The 22945-nt window shown below is 40.4% G+C and overlaps 1 protein-coding gene across 3 annotated transcripts in view; it reads left to right on the forward strand.

The window, feature by feature from the left end:
• DAAM1 (dishevelled associated activator of morphogenesis 1) overlaps positions 1 to 22945 on the forward strand; it is a 268997-nt gene that overhangs the window by 126560 nt on the left and 119492 nt on the right. For all 3 annotated transcript variants that reach the window (XM_089676532.1, XM_089676535.1, XM_089676533.1), the window contains one exon: positions 6851 to 7072. In XM_089676532.1, coding sequence (XP_089532658.1) covers positions 6890 to 7072 — 183 coding nt within the window. In that variant the 5' untranslated portion in view covers positions 6851 to 6889. The remainder of the gene's footprint in view (positions 1 to 6850; positions 7073 to 22945) is intronic.

Genomic DNA, 22945 nt, shown 5'->3' on the forward strand with positions numbered 1-22945 from the left:
GTTACGACTAGGCTTTTCTTCATGCAGAGATCAAGCATGGTAAGTCTGTAGAGCGGAAAGGACTAGAGAAACCACAGACAATGCTGGTGACTAGTCCTTTGCTCCCTTTTTAGCCATTTTTTTTTTTTTTGACACAGCTTCCAGATTTTAGTTCTTCTTTGAAGCACCACCAAACTTGAATTACTTGCAGGTTTTCTTATTGTTGCACAATGCAATACCCTGTATTTGCCAGTTGGATGTTAAAGCGGTATTAAACATTTACTATATGGAACCTTATCAATTCTTTGATATGATGGCTGCATTAGTTTTCTTTTTTAGGCTTTCTTTCGTCTATTTTCATCTGGTCAGTAAGTCTGTTGTTTTAAAAAAGAAAAGCTCTCTTGCAGTTACTGGGAGGAGACAGACCCTTTAACACTGACAGGGGTGGTTAAAATGATTTGTTTTTATTTATTTAGGTAAAACCTTTTTCCCAAAAGGAGAAAAACTGTTTGCTGTAACTGATTATAAAGTATTCAATGGAGTTTAGCTATGTTAGTGTATTTAAATCTTCTAGTACTTCTAACTCTCCCCTCCTCGAAGACTGACAATGCTGCTGTCCAGAGGTGTCCCTTCCTTCATCCAGCATGGGGGCAGTCTAATAGAGGTTTGTTACTGGCCAGATCAAAAGGGGGGGGAAGCCAAAGAAAACCGAAGCAGCCACCACATCTATTGGTTGGTAAGCTGCAATATAATACATTTTTGGTTATGAGTTTTAATATCACTTTAACACATTAGGAAAATAATTATTACCCCAGTACTTGAAGTTTAGGGCTTTCAATGCTGCTGGCTCCTGTTGTCTGTGCTGCTTCCCTAAACTTCTGGTCTTTATAGGAAAGGGTTAACAATGGACAGTGTAGTCTCCAGCCAGTCTATTAGCTTTGAGAAGAAAAATGGCAAGGTAGGGTAAAGCCTTGCCATACTAGGCTTTGGGGCTGTGTTTCTATTGAGGTACAACTCTAGTCCCTGCCTGCAAGGGTTGCTTAATAGCACCCTGCAGGAATCCAAGAGCCAAAACAAATTAAAAGTCAGCACCAAAAAATACTGTAGCTGCTGACTTAATATTAGGACACTTACCTGTCCAGGGATCCAGCGGTGTCCTCACCCGAGCAGATTCTTCAATCAGCTGTTGGGTGCAGATGCCGCCATCTTGACTAAGAGAATTTGGCAGCTAGTTTCCTACTGCGCACGCATGACACGCGCTGCGCTTTGTGAATGGACCACAGTCTTCTGGGACCTGTGACAAGTCCCAGAGGGCTGTGTGGGGGAGCGAACTGAGCCGAAAATGGGAGCAGGTACCTGTCAAAACCAGGTACCCACTTTCCCCCGAAAAGGTGATAAATGTGGAAGTGGAGGAGGTAGATGAGCAGAGCTTTCACTTTTGGGTGGAGCTCTGCTTTAAACTGAACATAGGCAAAGATTAAAAGATAAAGAAGCACGATTCTCGTGGCGGGTCGAGGTCCTTAAATCAGCTGCGGAAAGTGCATAAAAGACTGAGGATTTAATATTGTTATATAATAATCAGAGGGTTAATGTTTTCAGCAATGATAGCTGACATGTTTTTCTATTGCTTTACTTTAGGGAAACTTGTAGATGTAAGTAGCCAAGTAGTTGCTACAGTTGAAGTACACAGTTGCTGTTCAGACAGTCTTGCGACACCCATATTCCACATTCTATAGCCAGGCAGGTGACACACTTGTTTTCTGATTTGATTTCATCTTTCTTTATCATGCCTTCATACTTCTCATTGGGCAATGAGCCAGCATCTCCTTTGTCCAGTAAATGGGGAGAAGACCCAGCAAGCAGTAGAACTGAACCTGGAAGCATGGGGCTATTATCTTTGCTGTGCAGTGCGCAGAGGTGTGTAAATCACAACAGTGGCTGAACAGAGTATCAGATCCTTTGGCAAGTGTTGTGTATTTAGATGCCTTGCTGGAGTTGCACTTTAAAAAAGTCATGGTTTCATTGTCTAATGTCAAGAGCTAATAAGTATGGAACAGCAGAAAGCCGCTTTCATAAATAGCTCTGTGTTTAAGGTGATGTCAGACAGGAATTACCTGCAGTTCTTTTCTTTAGCTCAGCATGGCAATGAATGGGTATTGCTCTCCCCCAGTTTACAGGTGTGGGGGAGAGATCAGCGACTAAAACTGCTGCATGCCAGTTTTTTAACCAGTTGATTGCGGAGAAAACCAAGAAAAATGATGTTATTTCAGGCTAATTTAATGTCCTGTCACTGATCCAAAGCAGTTGAGCGCACCTTTTTTCTTCCGAATTGTTCATCCTACAATAAAGAGAAGAATATTTATTCACGGATGGCATGTTTTCCATGGAAGCGGTCTTTAACCGTTAAACCGTCTCCCATCATCTAAACTTGCCACCTGCCGGATAATTTCATTGGCTAACCTTGCAGAAGGAACACCTGTCTACCTGTGCTGTATTATGTCATATATGCCTCAATCTGCTATTGTTCATTCTCTTCCTCCCATCTGTTAGAATGAGAGAGAATCCTAAAGCAAGATTGTTTCTTTCTTTTTCATTACATACGTTAAATCCAGGCTTGTTTCAAGATTCTTTACATTGGAATGTAGCTTATAATACAGGGAAGGTTCTGACCTTATTAAATGCTGGTTGTTAAATAAGTAGCGGAATCCTCAGAAGTGATTCTAATTTAAAATCATTTATATAGGATTGGAGGTTTGTGTTATACTTGACACCTAGGGAAATTTTTTTCCCCTGCTAGAGAACAGTCTGGGAAATCCAAAGTGTGGAGTGCATGATGTAACGTCAGCTGTACAGTGTTCACCAATATGTATATTTCAGCTTCTTGATATATTTGGGAGAGTTAAGGTTAGGTTCACACCTATGCAGGTTGCGTTTGAGCATTTTCTGCACTGCGTTTTGCGTTGCATTTTGTGTTTTTTTTTTTTGCAGCTTTTTTTATGCGTTTAACTGGATTTTTTAATTTTTTTTAAACATTTTTCTTGTTGCTTAAAATGCAGCAAAAACGCGTTATTTGCTTTTCTGCAGCGTTTCTATTGAAGTCTATGTAACCAAAAACGTGACTTTTTGCATTAAAAAAAAAAATGCCCCTGACCCTTTTAAAAAAACACACCGGGTGAAAATGCGAACATGTCCCATAGGAAATCATATTAAATGTACTGTACTGCCCTTGTGCAAAACGCCAAACACTGCAGAAAACACTTAGGTGTGAATCTGGGGTAAAGAAGAATTCCAAGTGTGGATATTTAAGGTCTCATGCACACAGGACTCTATTTTTTTTTTTTATAGCTCTCCTGTAAGCCAGCAGTGTTTTTGCAGGGAAAAAAAAAGCACCTGGCGCTTACACTTTTACAAGCATTTATAGGTGTCAAGTGCCTGGGCATTAATTCATTTTATTGGCCAGAATAAATAATGTATGCACATTTAGGCACGTCAGGCTTTTTTTTCGGCCCAAACGCTGCTGCTCCTGGTGCACTGGCAGAGGGTTTTTTTCCTGCCTCTAAATTCTCCTGCCAGTTTCAAAAGCATCTAGTGTGCATGAGGCCTGCACCAATGTAACTATGCATATACTATACCTGGCTGAACCCACTGGAAGCTGGAAATCACTGTAGTAGACACCACTACTCCGGTGATCTCCAGTTGCTTTCGGCTGGCCTGTTGCATTCTGAACACTGGAGGTTGGCCTCGTGGCACAGGTGTCATCTAGAAAATGCTTTGCATGCTCTGAATGAATACAAAGCGTTTTGTGACTGGATGAGGTGGAAAGGTGGGGCAGTGATGTCACATTTTCCACCTCCCCCAGTCAGAACACTTTTAAATTCTTCAGAACATGCAAGCAATCTCTGAATCATGCCCACACCGAGTGGCTCGGAGCACAGGGTCCAGAAGCAAATGGCGATCACTGGAGTAGCAGTTTCTACATCAGGGATTTTCAGCTTCCAGGGCCATCGGCCAGGAATAACATATACATAGTTTTATTGTTCCAAGCTGAATCAATGTAACTTTGTATAAAATATCCATACCTGGAATTCTTCTTTAAAGCGGAGCTCCACCCAAAATGGTAAAAAAATCTGGTCCCCCGCTCCCCATTTAGGATTTAGGGAGCAGGTACCTGAAATTGACAGGTACCCGCCCCCATCTCTGCTGCCCTCGACTGGGCAATTGGAAGCAGAAGTTATCCCCCCCTTCCCCTCCATAGTCTGCTGGAATACATGACAGGTCCCAGAAGACTGCCAGACCATTCAGCGCTACTCGCGCATGCGCAGTGGGCAAGCTGTGGCAGCCAGGTGCCCACACTGAAGATGCCGGCGCCGGGAACATCTGACAGCCGGTGATAGGCTGAGGGGAGGGCACCACGGGATCGAGGGAAAGGTGAGTGGCTGTTTTAAAGTCAGCATCTACAGTTTTTGTAGCTGCTGTTTTTTTATGTTTTTACAGCGGGACTAGGACTCTGCTTTAAATCAGATCTAAATCCTAACTGATTGACATGTAATTTAATAAAACCTCATATTTGCTTTTTTTTTTTCTTCCATAAAATGCTTTGCCTTTTTTCAACGTGGTTTTTTTTTTTTTTATATATTTTTTATTTTAATTACTGCTGCTGATCTCCTTTAGCCTTGGTGGCCGTTTCCTGTCTACATTCGGTTGTGTCTACATTGACTGCACATGATTGCTCTGGACTGATCTTCTAATAGTGACAACAGTAGACTGCCTGAGCAATATGTGTTGGCATGCCTCCTTGTTGTCTCAACTGGAAGTGCAAATGACAGTTGACAATGCAGGAGCATCATTGGGATAATAGTTTATCATCCTATAACAGGTAGTGCCTGAACAAGGACCTTCACAACAGGCTCACCAGCTATTTTAATGAAAGCTGCATGTTAATCACTTTAATACCTGGCATTTTTACTGCCCAGACCAATTTTCACCTTTCAGCGCTCTCGCACTTTCGATAATTGTTTGGTCATGCAACACTGTACCCCAACTAAGTTTTTATCATTTTGTTCACACAACTAGAGCTTTTTTTGGTGGTATTTAATCACCACTGGTTTTTAAATTTTTTTCTTTACCCTAGTAACATTTTACTACTCTGGGAAAGTGAGCAGTATTTTTTTTTCCTACACATTAGGATTGCTTATAGCAAATAATTTCATTGCTATAAGCAAGCATTTAACTGAATGATATTGATTCATTCAGGTTTTTTTTTTTTTTTGTGATTAGCTCTGATTGGCCACAACTAATCACATGACACCGATGGGCTGTGATTGTCCCAGTCTGTACCATGTGATTACTGTGACCAATAACAGCTAGATATACAATTGTATACCATGGATGACATGAAAGGAAGCCATCTGTTGTTCACAATTGTCATGCAACTTGCTGTGATTGGCCACAGTCCACTGGCAATGGCCGGTACACAAACCTGTCATCTGCTGTGTCCAAGGGACACAACCAATGACAGATCTTGCCACAGTTTGGCCCCATGGGATTGACAAAAGTCCTGCTCAGCCATCATTTTGCTATTGGCCAGACAGGAACTGGTTAAAAAAGATTGAAAACAACTTGTGTAATTAGCATGTTAAAGCTTATATAACAATTTAGTGTGAGGGTTTGGATCTCCTTTGTTTAAATATTTTATGCGATTAGAATATAACCTACCTGCTGAAGTAATCTAGCAGTACTTTCCTCTTGTCTATTCCCAAATTCACCCAATGCAGGCTCTTTGTTATTTGTCACATTCCTGGTTGAAGCCAGTATCTGCACATTAGGGTGCTGGGTTTTAAGGATCCAAGGGCATTCTAGAAAATCATGGTGGCAATGTGAAAAGGTGCTTGCTATTGCATCATACAGGCAGCTTACGATCTACCCATTTGCTGTATTGATGATAAATACCAACTTTGCTGTCCACGTTCATTTATAAGCAAACTAAAACCTGTACAAATCATTAGTAAGACCTCATCTGGAATATGTAGTTCAGTTTTGGGCACCGATTCACAAAAAAGATATCTGGGAACTGGAGAAAGTACAGAAAAGGTCAACCAAACTGATAAGAGGCATGGAGGAGCTCAACTATGAGGATAGATTAACTGAATCAAATTTATTCTACCTTGAAAAGGGGGGGGGGGGGGGGAGTGTGATCAGCATGGGAGCCATTCAGAGAATGCTTTGCATTTTCTCAATGAATGCAAAGTGGGCTCTGATTGCAAGGAGGTGGTGGAAATTGTGAAATCACAGCGCCCACCTCTTCACCACATTCAATCAGAGAACACTTTGCATAGATTGACTGATTCATTTTGCTCAGGTCATTTTTATGTGCGGGACGTTCTGGTGACCCACCATTGGTGAATTCTCATCAGCAAAGTTCTAATCCTAGAGTGCATGTTTTGCCTATTTCCACCTATAGACATACCGGATTTAAATGATATACAATGGAGGAGGTTTTGAACATTCTCATTTAACTAGGTGATGGTTTTGCTAGTAGTGGGGAATTCCATTCAACTCTGTACAGAACAAGTCCAGTTGAGTAACTTTTTCCAGCCTTGCAAGAGAAACACTCTTCTTTTTCCAGTAGGGCAAAAAAAAATTTATCCTGCTCTCAAGGAAGACTGAACTCTGCAGAAAAACTTCAGTAAACTCCATTTCATGGGCTGAGACTGCACAGTCATAAAAGCAAGACCTAAGAAAAAAAGTGTTCACACATTTATTTGCCCCCCTTTAGGTTTCCAGATACATGCAGATAGCTGAAATTATTGGTATCTTTATTGTTTGTTCCGTTTGTAGGCTATTTCTGAAATAATATGCTTTTTCATTTTAGGATTTCTTCGGTTGAACCTGCTCCTAAAATCTCTGGAACATGGCTCCGCGGAAGAGAAGTAATCGAGGGATCTCCTTTATTTTCTGCTGTTTTCGGAGTAATGAGCATCCAGAGATTACGTATCGATTAAGAAATGACAGCAACTTTGCCCTGCAGTCAATGGAGCCGGCATTGCCCGTCCCTCCGATCGAGGAGCTTGATGCTATGTTTGCAGAGCTGGTGGTAAGTGGACCTTTCATTATGTACTCTACATTTTTTACGATTCATATAACTGGTCAGAACAAAGTGAGATGTCTTCATCTGCATGCTTGTTCCAGGTATGTGTTTGAAAGCATGGAAGCCAGAGGGCCAGTTTGAGGTCTTTTAACTTTCAGTTCCAGAAAGAGTGGAAATGGCAACCTCCATGTTCCTCTCATGACAAATTTCCTTTAACCACTTCCAGTCCGGACACTTTCACTCCCTTTCTGTCTGGGCCAATTTTCAGCTTTCAGCGCTGTCACGCTTTGAATGACAATTGCGTGGTCATGCAACACTGTACCCATATGAATTTTTTAAACATTTTTTTTGAGACCGATAAAACTTTATTTTGGTGGTATTTATTCACCACTGGGATTTTTATTTTTTTTTGCTATATAAATGAAAAAGTCCAAAAATGTAAAAAAAAAAAAAAAAAAAAAAAGTGTTTTTCTTACACAATTTTGCAAATAAATAATTTTTCTTCATAAATCTTGGCCAACATTCAGTTATCTTTTTAGTAAAAAAAATAACCCAAATTAGTTTATAACCAAAAATTATAATTTTTCAAACATGTTTTTACATTTTTATTTTATTTTTTTATATTAATGTTTTTTTTAACATACTGTCACCCTAGCAATACAGTGTCACCATAGTGACACTGGACTACTTGTAGGGGGTGATGATGATTTTTTTTCTTTTTTAACACTGATTGCTTTTACACCCATAAAGGCTGTAAAAGCAATCATTTCTCCTTCTCTCTGGCTGCATTCTTGCATCCATTGAGAAATACTGTCAGAGCTGTGATTGGTCACAGCTTGTCACATGGTACAAGGCTGTTTTGAATAGCCTTGTATCATGTGATCATTCACAGATTTCACACATAGTAAGCAATGATGGCAGCAAGTGACATCTTGCTTACTACTATTCATGTGATCACTGATTGGCCAATCAGTGATCACATGATCGGGACCTCACACAGTGGTCTTGTACAGTGATCGGTGTTCCGCTGTGTCCAGAGGACCCAGCGGGCACCGGATTGCGGTGCTGCGCGCTCCCAAGGAGCGCACACAGTCCAAAATGGCGGGCGCCATTTATGAACGGCAACCCGCTCCTGCACTGCCCCTGTCTGACCGTTTTATATACATGGGCCAGATGGGAAGTGGTTAAGGTTGTTCAGTTTTTGTCCAGGTATAGTTCGCATGCACCAGTTCACCTTGTATTGATGAGCTGGGAACACCTTTGCCTTTGCTCTTTGTAATACAGAATAGTTATTCACAAACACACCCACTGGGTATCAGTTTATCACAGCTACCAAACATGCACGTAGGTCTTGCAAGTGTCAATCTGATTGGTAATTTGTCATGCAGATAGACAAGAGAATAAAATGAAGGTTCTTACAGCCACCAATCATTACTCTGACCCATTTTGGAAATTACAAATCCTATAGCACAGACCAGTTCACCTTTTCCACAGTTGAGAGACTCTCTGGAAACTGGCTGCAGCAGATAAAACAGAACTCAAATTAATAGCCCTTGTGCAGCCTTGCTTGCTGGATAATGTTAGTAATGTTTTGAAAAAGTGCAGTTCTGATCCTCTAAAAATGTATGCCCGTGTCGAAATGTTCCCTATGTAGCTGATCATTGAACTAACCGCTGATTGTGTGCTGCACCCTGAAGCATTTGAAGTATTCTTTATCATACCAAGCTTTTTCACATTGTTTGTAAACCCTTTATGAGCATATTTATTTATTACAGGTACTGTATATATAGTGCCAAATATATTGCATTTTGACATCAGTTTTTACCCTCAAGGAACTTGCAGTCTAGGGTCCAAATGCATACACACAGAGGGTAATATAATACCCGCGAATTTCGACCAACCAAGCCTTCTTTTCTGTAGCAACATGAGGTGAAATCGAATTTTCGTGGCCAAGAATTTTCTTTTCCTTTGGAGTTTGACCTATGTATGGCTGGCTTTAATTGCTGAATTTACTTGTTTTGGTTTCTTTGTATGTATAGATTGCTTGGGTTGTTGTCTACATGTGGTGAAAATCTCACGTCAACAGCACCTTTAGAAATATATTTTTTGTTTCACAGAAATCAGGAGCACCTAATCATGGCCAGTTTATGGTGCAATGATGTTCTTTTCACTTCCGGATTATGGCCCCAATATTGCTCACTGGAACATTCAGAAGTTTAGAAATCCCTCCGTAGCCATTGCCATCAATATGTTTTGCAACAATAAGGTTGCAAAGTTTGTGAGAGAGTTCTTTGCTTTTACCCATTTCTTGTGTGACACCTTGGTAATGAGACACCATTTTATACTCCATCAATTGAGACCGAACCAGCTGATAGTAATTTGCACTGACAAGGCGCAGGATTGCTTTCTAATTACTGATAGATTTCAGCTGGTGTCTTGGCTTTTTGCACCTCCCTTTCTTTGTGTTCAATACTTTTTCCCTGTGTTATTCAATTTTATTACACATAACTTCATTTCTGAATGTATTTGTTTTGGTTTCTTTGTATGTATAGATTGCATGTGTTGTTACTGACGTGGTGAAAATGTTATATCAATAGCACCTTTGGAAATATATTTACTAAGAATAATGGTGACGTGTTCAATACTTCTTTTTCTTTTTCTTTTTTTTTTTATCCGCTGTACATATGCTAGGGCCAATTAACATACCAGCATGTCTTTGGTGTGTGGGAAGAAACTGGAGTGCTCAGAGGAAACCCACACAAGTGCAGGGAGAACATGCCAACTCCATGCCAGTACTGTCCTGAGTGGGATTTAAACTGATGCCCCTAGTACTGATGCTCTTTGCATTCCTTTAAAGAAAAGGAAACAAAATCTATACAGTACATGTACTACACTGCTCAAAAAAATTAAAGGAACACTTTGAAAACACATCAGATCTCAATGGGGAAAAATATCATGCTGGATATCTATACTGATATGGGCTGGGTAATGTGTTAGGAATGTAAGGATGTCCCATCGTTTGATGGAAATGAAAATTACCAACCTACAGAGGACTGAATTCAAAGACACCCTAAAAAATCAAAGTGAAAAAATGATGCAGTAGGCTAGTCCATTTTGCTGTGTTTTCATTGCAGTAACTCAAAATGGTCCCCAGTAGTTTGTATGGCCCCCACGTGCTTGTATGCATGCCTTACAATGTCAGGGCATGCTCCTAATGAGATGTCGAATGGTGTCCTGGGGCATTTCCTCCAAGATCTGGACCAGGGCATCACTGAGCTCCTGGACAGTCTGAGGTGCAACCTGGCAGTGTCGGATTGACTGAAACATGATTGTCGTTCACCAGGAGGAATCCAGGACTCACTGCACCAGCGTAGGGTCTGACAATGGGTCCAAGGATTTCATCCCGATACCTAATGACAGTCAGGGTGCAATTGTCTAGCCTGTAGAGATCTGTACGTCCCTCCATGGATATGCCTCCCCAGACCATCACTTACCCACCACCAAAGTGGTCATGCTGAATGATGTTACAGGCAGCACAATGTTCTCCACGGCTTCTCGAGACCCTTTCACGTTTGTCACATGTGCTTAGGGGGAACTTGCTCTCATCTGTGAAAATCACAGGGCACCAGTGGTACACCTGCCAATTCTGATGTTCAATGGAAAATGCCAATCAAGCTCTATGGTGCCGGGCTGTGAGCACATGACCCACTAGAGGTTATCGGGCCCTCAGGCCACCCTCATGAAGTCTGTTTCTAATTGTTTGGTCAGAGACATTCACACCAGTGGCCTGCTGGAGGTCATTTTGTAGGACTCTGGCAGTGCTTATCCTGTTCCTTCTTGCACAAAGGAGCAGATACTGGTTCTGCTGATGGGTTAAGGAAACCCCCTCTGCTACGTAACTGTCCAGATCAATATCCCTGAAGTTTAATTTACTTGGTGCTATACTCTGATTAAATAGTGTTCCTTTTAATTTTTTTGAGCAGTGTACTTTTTTCTGGTTGTGGTGTTTAATTCCAGCAGGTTCTAGTGTAGCTGAGAAGGATGCCTCACTGCCCTTCACTTCCTGGTGAGACATCTGCCCATCAGTAACCTCTGACTCAAGATCCAGCAGGATATATTAAGTGAGACTGTCTTGCAAATGATTGTTTGGACTCTGGGATCCTGAATACAGATGACGTTTATACAGCTTTCCTGGCCACAATGAGTAACGTGGTGCTGCATCCTGTAATATTACCCCACAGCACAGCCTCTTATTTGCATTGCAAGAAAGCACCAGTATGCCGAGTCATTTTTACCAGTATGCTTCTATGTTTGCTTAACATTTGCATGTCCTTTTTATTTACCTTCATGGTATATTTTTAGCTTGTGATGTAGTTGCCTCACATGTAGATGCCAATTAGTGACTTGATAATGGATAATGCTTCTGTAGCTAGGAATGAGCGTGCACAGATATCATGGTATGAAGAGGAGTAAAGTGAGGCATTATATGTGATCTATATTGATCCAATAAATTGGCCACACGTTAGTCTGATTGAGCAATCTCTGTACAATGACCTTTATCTTTGCAAAAAGTTTATAATATGAAGGACTCCCTAAACAACCTGCTCATTTCATATATTGTTGGTTGTGGATCTAAAGGAGGTTTTAAATTTGGATTCTATTATTCATAGTCAGCCAAGAAGTCTGGATGTTTTTTTTTTTTTTTTGAGTGTAGGTTAGAAAATTAAATCATCTGATTGGCTGGTATATTGAAGACTTATGTCTCTTTAACCAATTCAAGTCCGGACACTTTTACCCCCTTCCTGTCCAGGCCAATTTTCAGCTTTCAGCGCTATCACACTTTGGATGATAATTGCGCGGTCATGCATTTTTAGCATTTGTTTGAGACCGATAAATCTTTACTTTAGTGGTATTCACCACTGGGATTTTTATTTTTTTGCTATATAAATGAAAAAATCCAAACATTTTGAAAAAAAAAAGTGTTTTTTCTTATAAAATGTTGCAAATAATCTTTCTTCATAAATCTTGGGCAAAATGTACTAATCTATCTTTTTAGTAAAAAAAAAAAATAACCCAAATTAGTTTGTAACCAAAAATTATAATTTTTCAAAACTTTTTTGACATTTTTATTTCTCCTTCTCTCTGGCTGCATTCTTCCAGCCATTGAGAAATGCTGTGCGAGCTTTGATTGGTCAAAACTTGTCACATGGTACAAGGCTGTTGTGAATAGCCCTATACCATGTGACCTCTGTGATCATTTACAGATTTCACATGTAGTAAGCAACGATGTCAGAAGTGACATGTTGCTTACTACTATTCATGTGATCACTGATTGGCCAATCGGTGATCACATGATCGGGACCTCACACAGAGGTCCCATACAGCGATCGGTGTTCCGCTGTGATATAGCGGGCACCGGATCGCAGTGCCGTGCGCTCCCAGGGAGTGCGCACAGGCGGGGAGGACATTTATAAACAGCCACCCGCTCCTGCAATGCTCCAATCCGGCCGTTTGTATACATGGGCCGAACGGGAAGTGGTTAATGCATCATTTAGTAATTGTGTATTCAAAAACATTTTTCCATTCATTCTGGTTTTCATGAAAAATCCCTTTAACATTCAATGTATGAATTGCCACTCTTGTTAAATGCCACTTGGCAATCATCACCCTTATATCAGGTATGGATGGTCCAATTATTTGACTGGTACTGTGATGTGAGCCTTCTGTGAGAGATTTTCAGTGTTGAGTTGAATGACAAATAGAAACAAGCGTTTTCTGAAGGCAAATCTGTCTGAGGACAGCTGCAAGTATGCTGAAAATTATCTGTAAATTAAGAATTAAGTTGTTCTATATTTGAACTGCCATTATAACTGCCAATTTAACTGATTGAAAACTGGCCACGTGCTGTACTGTCAGCTTTTGCTAAGATTTGTTTTGTTTAAGCTGCAGACTTTGTGCTTGTTCTAAGCACCACCTGATTTGATAAAATAATAGTTGGGTTGTTTAAAAAGACCCTCACACTTTGTAGTTGATAAAGCTTAAAAGAGAAGTATGTAAATTTAAAAAAAAAAAAAACATACATACATACATACTCACTTGGATACTCACATACTCGGGTGGAGACAGCATCGTTCCCCCACCACCTCTAAAACCGAGAACTGAGCAATTAAAGACAGCTGATCCTTCAGTTCTCGGTCTTCAGTGAGCAGAGAGCTAGTGACTGGCTCTCTGCTCTGACCCTCCAGCACTGCCAGGCTGTGGAGGGAACCGAAGCTGCTGGTTTAGGTACTCTGCAGCGTGCTGTGAGGATGAGCCAGCTGCCGATCAGGAATCTATGTGGATCCCAACATTAAAGTCGGGATCTCTCCAGAACCTAGACCGCCTATCTGACGTCAGCTGACAGTGGGCTTTAGCTTGTTATTGACTAAATGCGGGTCGAAGGAGTGCAAAACTAAGAACATTGGTCCTACTTCTCCTTTAAAGCAAACCTGTGATTTAATGCCTCTCCTCTAGCAGCAAGTCTTGCAATTTCACACCTCACAAAATAATAAAAAATGCTCATGGAAAGATGTAAAAAATTTTTGAAAAAAACCCTGAAAAACCTTACCCCCCCAAATTTTCAGAATGCTTGTCTTGGTGAGCACAGCATGATGCATAAGATCCTGGGATTGCTGTGGATCCCATATCCTATAAAAATGTACTTTTACACAGTGCAGGAGCATCTTCCCCTGAGATTCAGCATCCTGAGCTTTCCCAGGTTCCTGTGGTGAGGCCCAGTGATGTCACAAGTGTTTAGAGTACGTGAACAGAGTCCGTGGTGGTTTTTTATTTCTTATTTTACATTTTTCTTCAAAAATGGCTTTCACTGTTTGTTTTTTTTGGGGGTTTGGGAACCAGCAAGATAAATGGACCTTGCATTTTCATGCAGTCCACTTTTAGTAGATGTGCTATCAAACTCACTCGTGGTCAGTAGTCACAGATCTGGGACAAGTTTTTTTTGTCGAATGTCTTTTAACTAAATGAAGATGTGCCACCAAAAAAAGGTGGAGATGGTGACGTTGGGACTCATGTGAACATACCTTAAGGTGCCAGTTCAGGACTGTATCTGTAAAGCCATTTATCTGAAGTGTACCAGTTTTTAGTACGCAAACGTGTAAGTTCATTTTGTTTTCTTAATAAAGGTGATATATTGTAACCGAGAAGTACTGTGGGGATTTATCTCTTTCTTTTGAGCATCGATTTTATAATGCAAAGTATATTGGATTCAATTAATTCAACCTGGGAAGTGAGAAAAAAGAGGGAATTGAAGTGGAGGAGAAAGCGCTTCCTCCAGGGGAAAGAAGAGCGGAGTGATATCTCATGTGACCTGCGTCTTAAAAGGGAAGGCACATCTTGACCTATTATAATTTGTAGGTCAAAGAGTGGAGGTGGTGGCATATGATGTTCACTTCTCACGTTTGAAGTATTATTGAACAAGGGAATTTGTTTTAAATTAGAAGCACAGAAAAAACACACGAGAGAGAGAATATATATATATTATCTGTGTGTGTGTATATATATATATATATATATATATATATATATATGTATGTATTTAATGTTTTTTGCAAAAAATAGCAAATGAGAATGTCGGAATCACATTAGAGACTGGTGATATCTTGTTTTATTGAGTTATTTGATTTTTTTGGACATTTTTTTTTTTGTGGATATTGTCAAAGTTGCAATAACATTGTTTTGTTTTGTTTTTTTGTTTGTTTTTTGGCACCACATATTCATTTAGTTAAAGACATTAACCAGCACAACACTATATAATATACTGTATACAAAATCCTATGGTAAAAAGTGCATGGAACACATTTGAAGTTTTAGCAGCAGTTTGAGTAAGAGACACGGTGATATAAAACTATACAGTACCTTTGCACAGATTCTTTAAGTTTACTGACAGTTTACTGAACTCCAGATATTCCCATTTGCTGTACATCAGTAACTTACACCCTGGTCACATGAAAGCCGATTTTGAAATCGTGCAACTTACAGTGAAGTCGTTCGATTTCAAAGTCAGGTGACTTGCCGATTTGAGGTGCGATTTGCAAGACATCTGACACAGATGTCTATGCAAATTGCACCAAAAGTAGTGCACGCACTACTTTAGAAATCAACCAAGTCGGAATCGCACTGATATGACTGCTCTAATAGCGGACAAATGGGTGCGACTTGGCATACAATTTGCAAGTCACATGGCATGCAAATCGCATGCCAGGTCGCACGGAATGTCTCTGGGGTGTTAGAGTATGAAACCAGAGGAAGTCAGCCTAACGACATTTCAGATATAGGTCTGCATTGACAGCTTTAGGGCAAGTTTGGTCAGACTAATATAAAGCACAACTATGTGCACTGTTTTCCCAGGGTTCTTGCCACAATGTGCAGGTATGCAGCATACTCGTACATTATGGCAGATTTGCATCCCAATGGACTCTTCTCCACTGATGTATTGTCTGCACTCAATCTCATCCCTCTATCACCACTGCTACTTCTTCTCTTGTTCTTCCAGGTCTTGAATCTCAGTCAGTCTTCTCCATTGACTGGCAAAGAATGAGTTGCCTCCTACATATGCCCTTGGGAGTTCCTTCATCCTGACACTCAGCTCTGACAGTAGTGTACTTAATTGTATATGCACGTCAGCTTGCGTGCTTTTAAAATATTGAAAGCAGGAAGGGTAAAAGATTTAATGGCAGTAGAGACCTACAGAATCAAAGTTTAAAGTATTTTTAGGAGCACGGAACTCTATTGATTGTATATTACGTGGTCATAGATTGAGTCCTTAGAGCAGGGTTTGTTAGCTAGGGTTCCTCCAGAGGTTGCTAGGGATTTCCTTGAGCAATGAGCAATTGCTGCCTTTCCAATAAATTCCAACTGATACCATTGATCTTTTCAGCTCACTGAAAGGGGGATGTTCTTCCCAATGGCCTTCAGTGTAAGAAGGATTCTTCCCACTGATCATCACCGAATGTATCATGAGTTGTAGATTTGGTCATTTTTAGCAGGGGTTCCCCAAGACCGGAGAGTTATTTTTAAGGGTTCTTCTGTGTTGAAAAGGTTGGGAAACACTGCCTTAGCGGCCGCTCTCCAATAATGGGATTGTCAATGGGGATCTCGAAGGTTAGAAGGAAGAGAGTGCCACAAATGTTCCTCCAATGCTAACACCCCATTGTTTTACGATATTGGAATAAATGCAAAAGGAAAGCTTTATCAACCTTGTGCAGGCTATGCAAGCTCTTGGCTATAAAGGACACTCAGTTCTTAAACTTTTCATGCTGTTTTTTTTTTTCGCCATCGTCTGAGAGCTCTTTCATTGTGAATATGTGTGGACATCCTCCCACCCCCCACCCCCACTGTTTAATTAGCTGTCGTGATAATATGTACTGTTTTCATGTGGGCGCTGTTCCAGGGACACAGTGTATTCTGTGTGCGTAATGACTGAATCTTCAGCTTTTCATTTAAGAAAGGACATGACATGGAACAGGAAGTGTTGATTGTTACTTCCTGTATCCCTGGCTTGGGGACCTATCCATATGGCCAAAGCAGAAAATGAGAAAGGATAGGAAGTATAAACATGTATTGGAGGAAGGAGACATTAAATCATACATCCTCTTCAATATACATTACACAGGCATTGTAAAAAGGGAAAACAAAACAATACACAGGAGTCCATAAAGTGCAACACAGCATATTAGATGTTTTATAATGGCTGTGCCTAGCCATTTTAACTGCTCAGTCTTATTGATTCCTGCAGTTCTGTGATAAATCCAGTAATTGCTGTGTAGACTGAAACCAAACTCTCAAAATGGGGAGAGATTGTGAGAAGGCAATAAGGGCTTCTGTATATACATAATACATAGTTCCCAACTGTGCCTGATTTTGAGGCACTGTCCTCCATTTGCTATAAAGTCCTTCTGTCCCTCCTTCCTTCTCATTTATCCCTCGTTTTGGTCTGATCTAAATAGTTGTATATAAAATGCACTATTTATCTGTCAGAAGTGCTTTCTAGAGATAAACATTTAATCCAATTTCTAAATTGCTGCTTTTGCAAATTTCAAAAGCCAATATAAAGGAATAGTAGCAGCAAAAAAGCACTTGTGGGTTTAACCAATCCTTTTTTTGTATAATTCTCCTTAGGGAGGTGGGGGGCGGCGGCAAGGGGTGTGTCCTATGCATACATACTGTTTTTAATAGATGTTCCTCGTTCTCATCTCAGAAAGTTGAAAGATGATAAATCAGAATTTTAGGTCATCCAGTAATACTATTTGTCCACCTCTGATTTTTCGGAACAGTCACAGGTTTTTGGAAATTGTTGAAATTTGAGTTGTCCCTCATTTTGACTATGGAACTTCTACACCACTTGAACACACTGCAGCCTCTTAGTGCCTATTGTTGGCCCCTCATCACCCAGTAAACAGAAGAATGTGGCCTGGAAAAAGACATGTCTGGTTTTTGGTTGCATTAGCAGAATTCAGAATGAATCTGCGGCCTTGGAGAGAAAACATTACCTTGCCAATTGACGTAGTCTGAACTCCCAACCCACTGGTACTCACCCTGCCATTGTTCCCTTGACTCTCTTTTCTTCTTTACAACCAACCCTAAAATACTCTGTGTTGTCTGGGGGAAGCAGAAACTGCAATCCTTCTGTCCAGTGCTAGGGCTTGGGCCTAGCTATTGGCTGTTAAACCTAAGCACTGTCACAGAGTAGGTCATCACATGCTCCTTCATCACCAAAAATGCTGGATATTATCACTGCCTTCAAAGGGGGATAAGCAGCAAGATGAGGGATTAGTTTGTGTCCTTTCTTAACACAATAATGCACACAGTAAAGGGTCTTTAACATTTCTTTTACTTTTTCATTCTTATTAAAGTTAAGAACTTGTACTTAACATTTGTACAGTATGTTAAAATTTAACAGCCTTGCTGGGATAGATCAATAAAATATTTAAGGCTGCATGGCTGTACAGATACTGGGTCATATTTCCATGTATGGTGACACCAACATTTTGGGCTTCTGTCTGTGATATCTTGCATTGATTTACTGCAGAAACCAATCCCTGTGCTTCCGCAAGAAGCCCTTCTTAACCAATAAAAGACTAGGCCTTTTCTGGCATTTATTTACTTGTAACAATCAGTTTTTGCTAGAAAATTTCTAAGAACCCCCAAACATGCCAAGTAAATAGGTTCCAAAAATGTACGCTTTAAAATTATGCACACCCGTGCAACGGTGATGAACGTCAAAAAAGTTACTATTCAAAGGCGATGTTTTAAAAGCCTTTACAGGTTACCACTTTAGATTTACAGCTGACCTCTGGTGCTAGAATCACTGCCCATGATCTGATGTTCGCGATGATACCTCACATGTGGGATGATCACTGTTTGTGTGCGGGAACGGCGCTTGTTGTTTAAAATAAATAAATACAATTTTAGCACTTTTTTTGCTGTCACAAGGAATGTAAATCTCTGTGACAGCAATTGGCATATGACAGGTGCTGTTTATGGAGGGATCTGGGGTCAACGAGACCCCAGATCCCTCTCCTGCCCTTAAAAGCATTTGATCACACCAAGATCAGTGTGATTAAATGCTTTTCTTTTTTAAAAATGGTACCACTTATTTCCAAGTAAACCGGAAGTGATGTAAGGTAATCGCTTCTGGGTTACTATATTATAGAGCCCAACAAAGCCGTTCCAGCCATCTGGTCGATTGGGACTCCCAGTGGGACATGAGATGCTGTAAAATCCGTAGAAGGCAGTGGGGACATCCCCTCCCACTGCTTGTAATATCAATGGAGTGGCTAGTTAGCCACTCCAATTGCTATTACAAGAGAGAAAACCATCAGCTCTAAAAACACGGTACCCAGATGATGCCTGCAACTGCAGGTATCATCCCCGTACAACTACTTGAAGTCCAGTGACATACCAGGTATGTGACTGGTTGGTAAGTGTTTAACCTACATCTGGCAGACATTACACGGCGACAACACGCCTTGATGACCATGTTTTGATGGCAGAAAAACAGGCAATAGCAAAGGCTTGGTTGTCTGATATGTTATCAATATCCAAAGTTAACGCTTATATGCGATTGGCCTTAGTTAACAAAAAGCTTACAGCTAAATTACAAGGGCCATGGCAAAATTTAATTGGTACCCATGGTTCTCTCACTTTCTTGCAGGGGACTTCCACTGACGCCTCCTTGAACTCTTAGTTTTGGAATGGCCTAGGCTGGGGTCTCTGAACTGAATGTCTCCTCTGCTCCTTTCACCTCTGCCCCTATTCTGCTCCTTCTAGTCTACTTCTCTCCTTCCTTTCCTCTCTTTTCTCTGCCTCCACAATACACAGTACTCATTGGCCTTACTGTTGCTGGGACCAGATCCCATCTTAGGATCTTTGTGATGGCACTACCAACGTGGTCTGTTACCACTTTTTTGTACCTGTTTTTCTCTTTATAATAATGTTTACAAGGCTGACGAGCCTTCTTTTGCATTATATTATTTGTTATAGCATGCTTCAGAGAACGGAGCTAAGTTCCTAAATATCTTTATTGTTTATACCTGAAGTGATTTGCTGTACTTTTGCCTGTTTGATCAATAAATCAATAAAAATAATATCACTAAAAATATTGAACAGGAAAAATTTCAAAGACGTTCATAGATGGATCAAATCAAGTCCCTGCTGAACCAGCCAAGATTTGATCCATCAATGGGCAGGCTGGTTGTACTGTAGCTGATCCATTGATCGACTTCAGCAGAACCAGCTGGATTTTTTATAAGTACTTTCTGCCGCAACTATAGCCGCTTACTGTAATCATAGTGCTCTGCTGGCAGTAAAGGCTCCCTGCTGGCAGAATACAATGGAGCTGCGGGAGGGATTCCCCCATCAGCACGGACTGTCTTGATGGGAGAATCGAGCAATTTTCTTTCCTGCAACCCATAGTTTCAGGAAAGAAAATCATATCATCAATGCCTTGCCTAAGGACTTAAATTCTTGGTGCCCAACTGCGGCCTGGGGGCCCCATGCAGTCCCTTCACACTTTTTGTGTGGCCTTCAAGGTCCCTGTAGACACTAATATTTGTTTTCCTATTGCCCACTATAATAGTGATTTTAAGCAGCCTCATGTAATATGTCTCCAGTCTATGAATGTCTCCTGAAGCAAGTTCCCAGTTTCCAGCAACTTCTATAAAATGTTCCCAGTCTCTGACAGTCTCTTATTTCATTACAAATGGCAGTCTCTTACTGCATGTCTGAGTCTCTGACCATCTGTTGTATTACATCCACAATCTCCGACCATCTCTTGTATAATGCCCATAGTCTTTAACTATATCTTTTTGTGTGCCTGCTGCCACTGATAATGAATATTCACTGAATTTTATGTGCATCCCTTTGGTGGTGATGAAGGCCACACTTGAAGCCCCCTTATCAAGAAAGTTAACCACCACTGTTTAAAATACTGATCTTACCATAAATGTGGCTACTGATTCCTTTTGATGCTGATGTCTGAAGGCCGGTGCGCTTCATTTAGCACATATATTTAATGAAATATTTAAGGCTAATCACACAGAGCTCCTTGAAGCAAGTTTATGGGGTTTTTCCCCCCTTTTTTTTTTTTTAGTAGATTTGTAGGTTTCCACTTGCATAATAAATGGTGTTCATTTAAAGAGTTTTCTTTTTTATTTTTTTTGAATAAGGATCATATAAAACTAAATTTAACTCTTAAATTATAGCCAGTATGTTTTTTTAACAGTAACCTTCCAGACTGAGTATTAGAAAGGTAAATTGCATGTTTTTCCTTTTAATAATTACAGGACTGGAACATAAAGTCGCTGTTGAAACCATAACATACAGGGCATTTGTTGACTTTCAGTTTTAATATGAGGGGGAGGGCAGGGCTGGTGGTATATGGATTTGTTTGATGTTGATTTATATCTACCAGCTTGGCTTTAAAGAGCAAATGATGGTGTTATTCTTACTTCAAAAGAGAGGTTTTGCACCCAGGCATCTGCTGTTAATTTATACGGCAAATGAAAGACAAGCGTCTAGGGCCAAGCGCAGGTAATCAATATTAAGAGCCCTCTGTTTTATATTTACCTGCCATGTGTAAGGGAGGCAAGCAGCTGGCAGATTAAGTGGCTTCAAAGGTCTTTGGTGTTTATAGAGTCACCTGCTTAAAACCTGCTTTGATAGAATACTAAAATGATTCTTGTATGTGTATAAATACACACTTGGGTTAAACATGATAATTTCACCTTTGAATTTACTTAGACGACCCAGTGTCTGCTGGTTGGGTGGCTCATATTTTCAGTTTTCCTACCTCCTGTCATTCCTAACATATTTGCTTTCTAAATGGTCCTGTATAAATATAGACATACAGTACCAGACTTTCAGAGCCCACTTTTGCTTTGCCCATTCCCATCGGAACAGGAGAGGGATGTTGCAGAGAATTATGTAGAAGCTGCAATTCTAGTCAAAAGCAGCCTGAAACAGTGATGAATTGGTCTGCAATACCCTGTTCTTCTAGGTATGGGGAACATTTCCCGCTTCCTTAGATGAGCAGGCAGCTAGACTTGAATGCTATCACATGAAGTAGGAGAGGACTACAGTATAGACCTCTTTTAGGTTCAAACAAATCAATTTGCTAACATCCCATTCCAGAACTATGGGCTATAACAGTTTTTCTACTCCTTCCAGGCAGGTTTTCCACATTTTTTTGTAGAAATTGGTGTTCCACCAGTCGGAGCATTTGAGGTCAAGTGCTAATTTTGGGTGAAAAGACCTGGCTTGCATTTGGTATTCCAGTTCAACGTAAAGTTGTCTATTAGCGTTGAGGCTTTATGCAGGCCACTCAAAATACCTCCACACCAAGCTCAATAAGATAGAACACAACTTCCTAAAATGTGTTTGTACCGTATGCTGTAACCCTAACAGTACCCTTCACTGGTAACACCTGAACACAATAATTTGGAGGGATGCTCATATACCATCTGACAATTCATTGTAAGTGTAAGTTTGGGGGAGGAGTGGCTACTAAGTGAACCTGTTATGTGTCCAGTATGGTCGAACTACAAGTTCATTTTAAAAAGGTCAGAGGGAATAGACTTTTACTAAAACCCAGTGCTGCTTTTTTTTCTTGGGTAGAATTAGCAGTATAACTTGTTGGTTTGGGCTAGATTGTAAAGTGGGCTGAAACAAGCTTGCTGAGATCCCACCAAAGTGGTGGACCGGAGACTGGTTTCTGCTGCAGTGCTGCACAGTCCCTCCTAGAATAACCACGTTCTGTTTTGCAGACTAGTTGAAGGAGCCTTTTTAGCTTACTTTAAAATGTATGTTCACGAGAAAATTATGATTATTTATTTTTACCTATATGAATACAGACTTGTATATTTTCATAGGCATTAGCCATTGTCTGCAGTATCTGTGCAATGCAAAATTACTTCTGTCTGTGTAAACTTTGTGCGAAGATCTGATAGTGAGATCTAGAAGGCGCTATGTGTATCTCCCTATAAAGGGAAAATGCATTCTGCTGTGCAACATTTGTTTCATATTTCATGGTACATTTAAGGAACATTCCATATTGCCAAGTGAAAAGTCTAGCTCGCTGCAAAAAGATAAAACATCCTTTATAATTTAGCAGAGCAAACTGTTGCTTTTTTTCTGCCATTTTGGTGGGGAACTTTGAATTTCTGATTTTCCCCCAAATGATGTGATAGTATCTTGTTCAGACTATTAGTGGGAAGAAATGGTGTTGTTTTTATATGCTTTTTTGCTTTTGTCATATAGGAAAAAAGTGTTTTTGGCAGATACTCAACCAAGCAAGGTATTTGATGGTAGATAGGGACAGTTTAG

This window comes from Staurois parvus, unplaced genomic scaffold (assembly GCF_062004578.1).
Source record: "Staurois parvus isolate SC_StPar_1 unplaced genomic scaffold, SC_StPar_1.0 ptg000171l, whole genome shotgun sequence".
In the NCBI taxonomy this organism is placed as follows: domain Eukaryota; kingdom Metazoa; phylum Chordata; class Amphibia; order Anura; family Ranidae; genus Staurois; species Staurois parvus.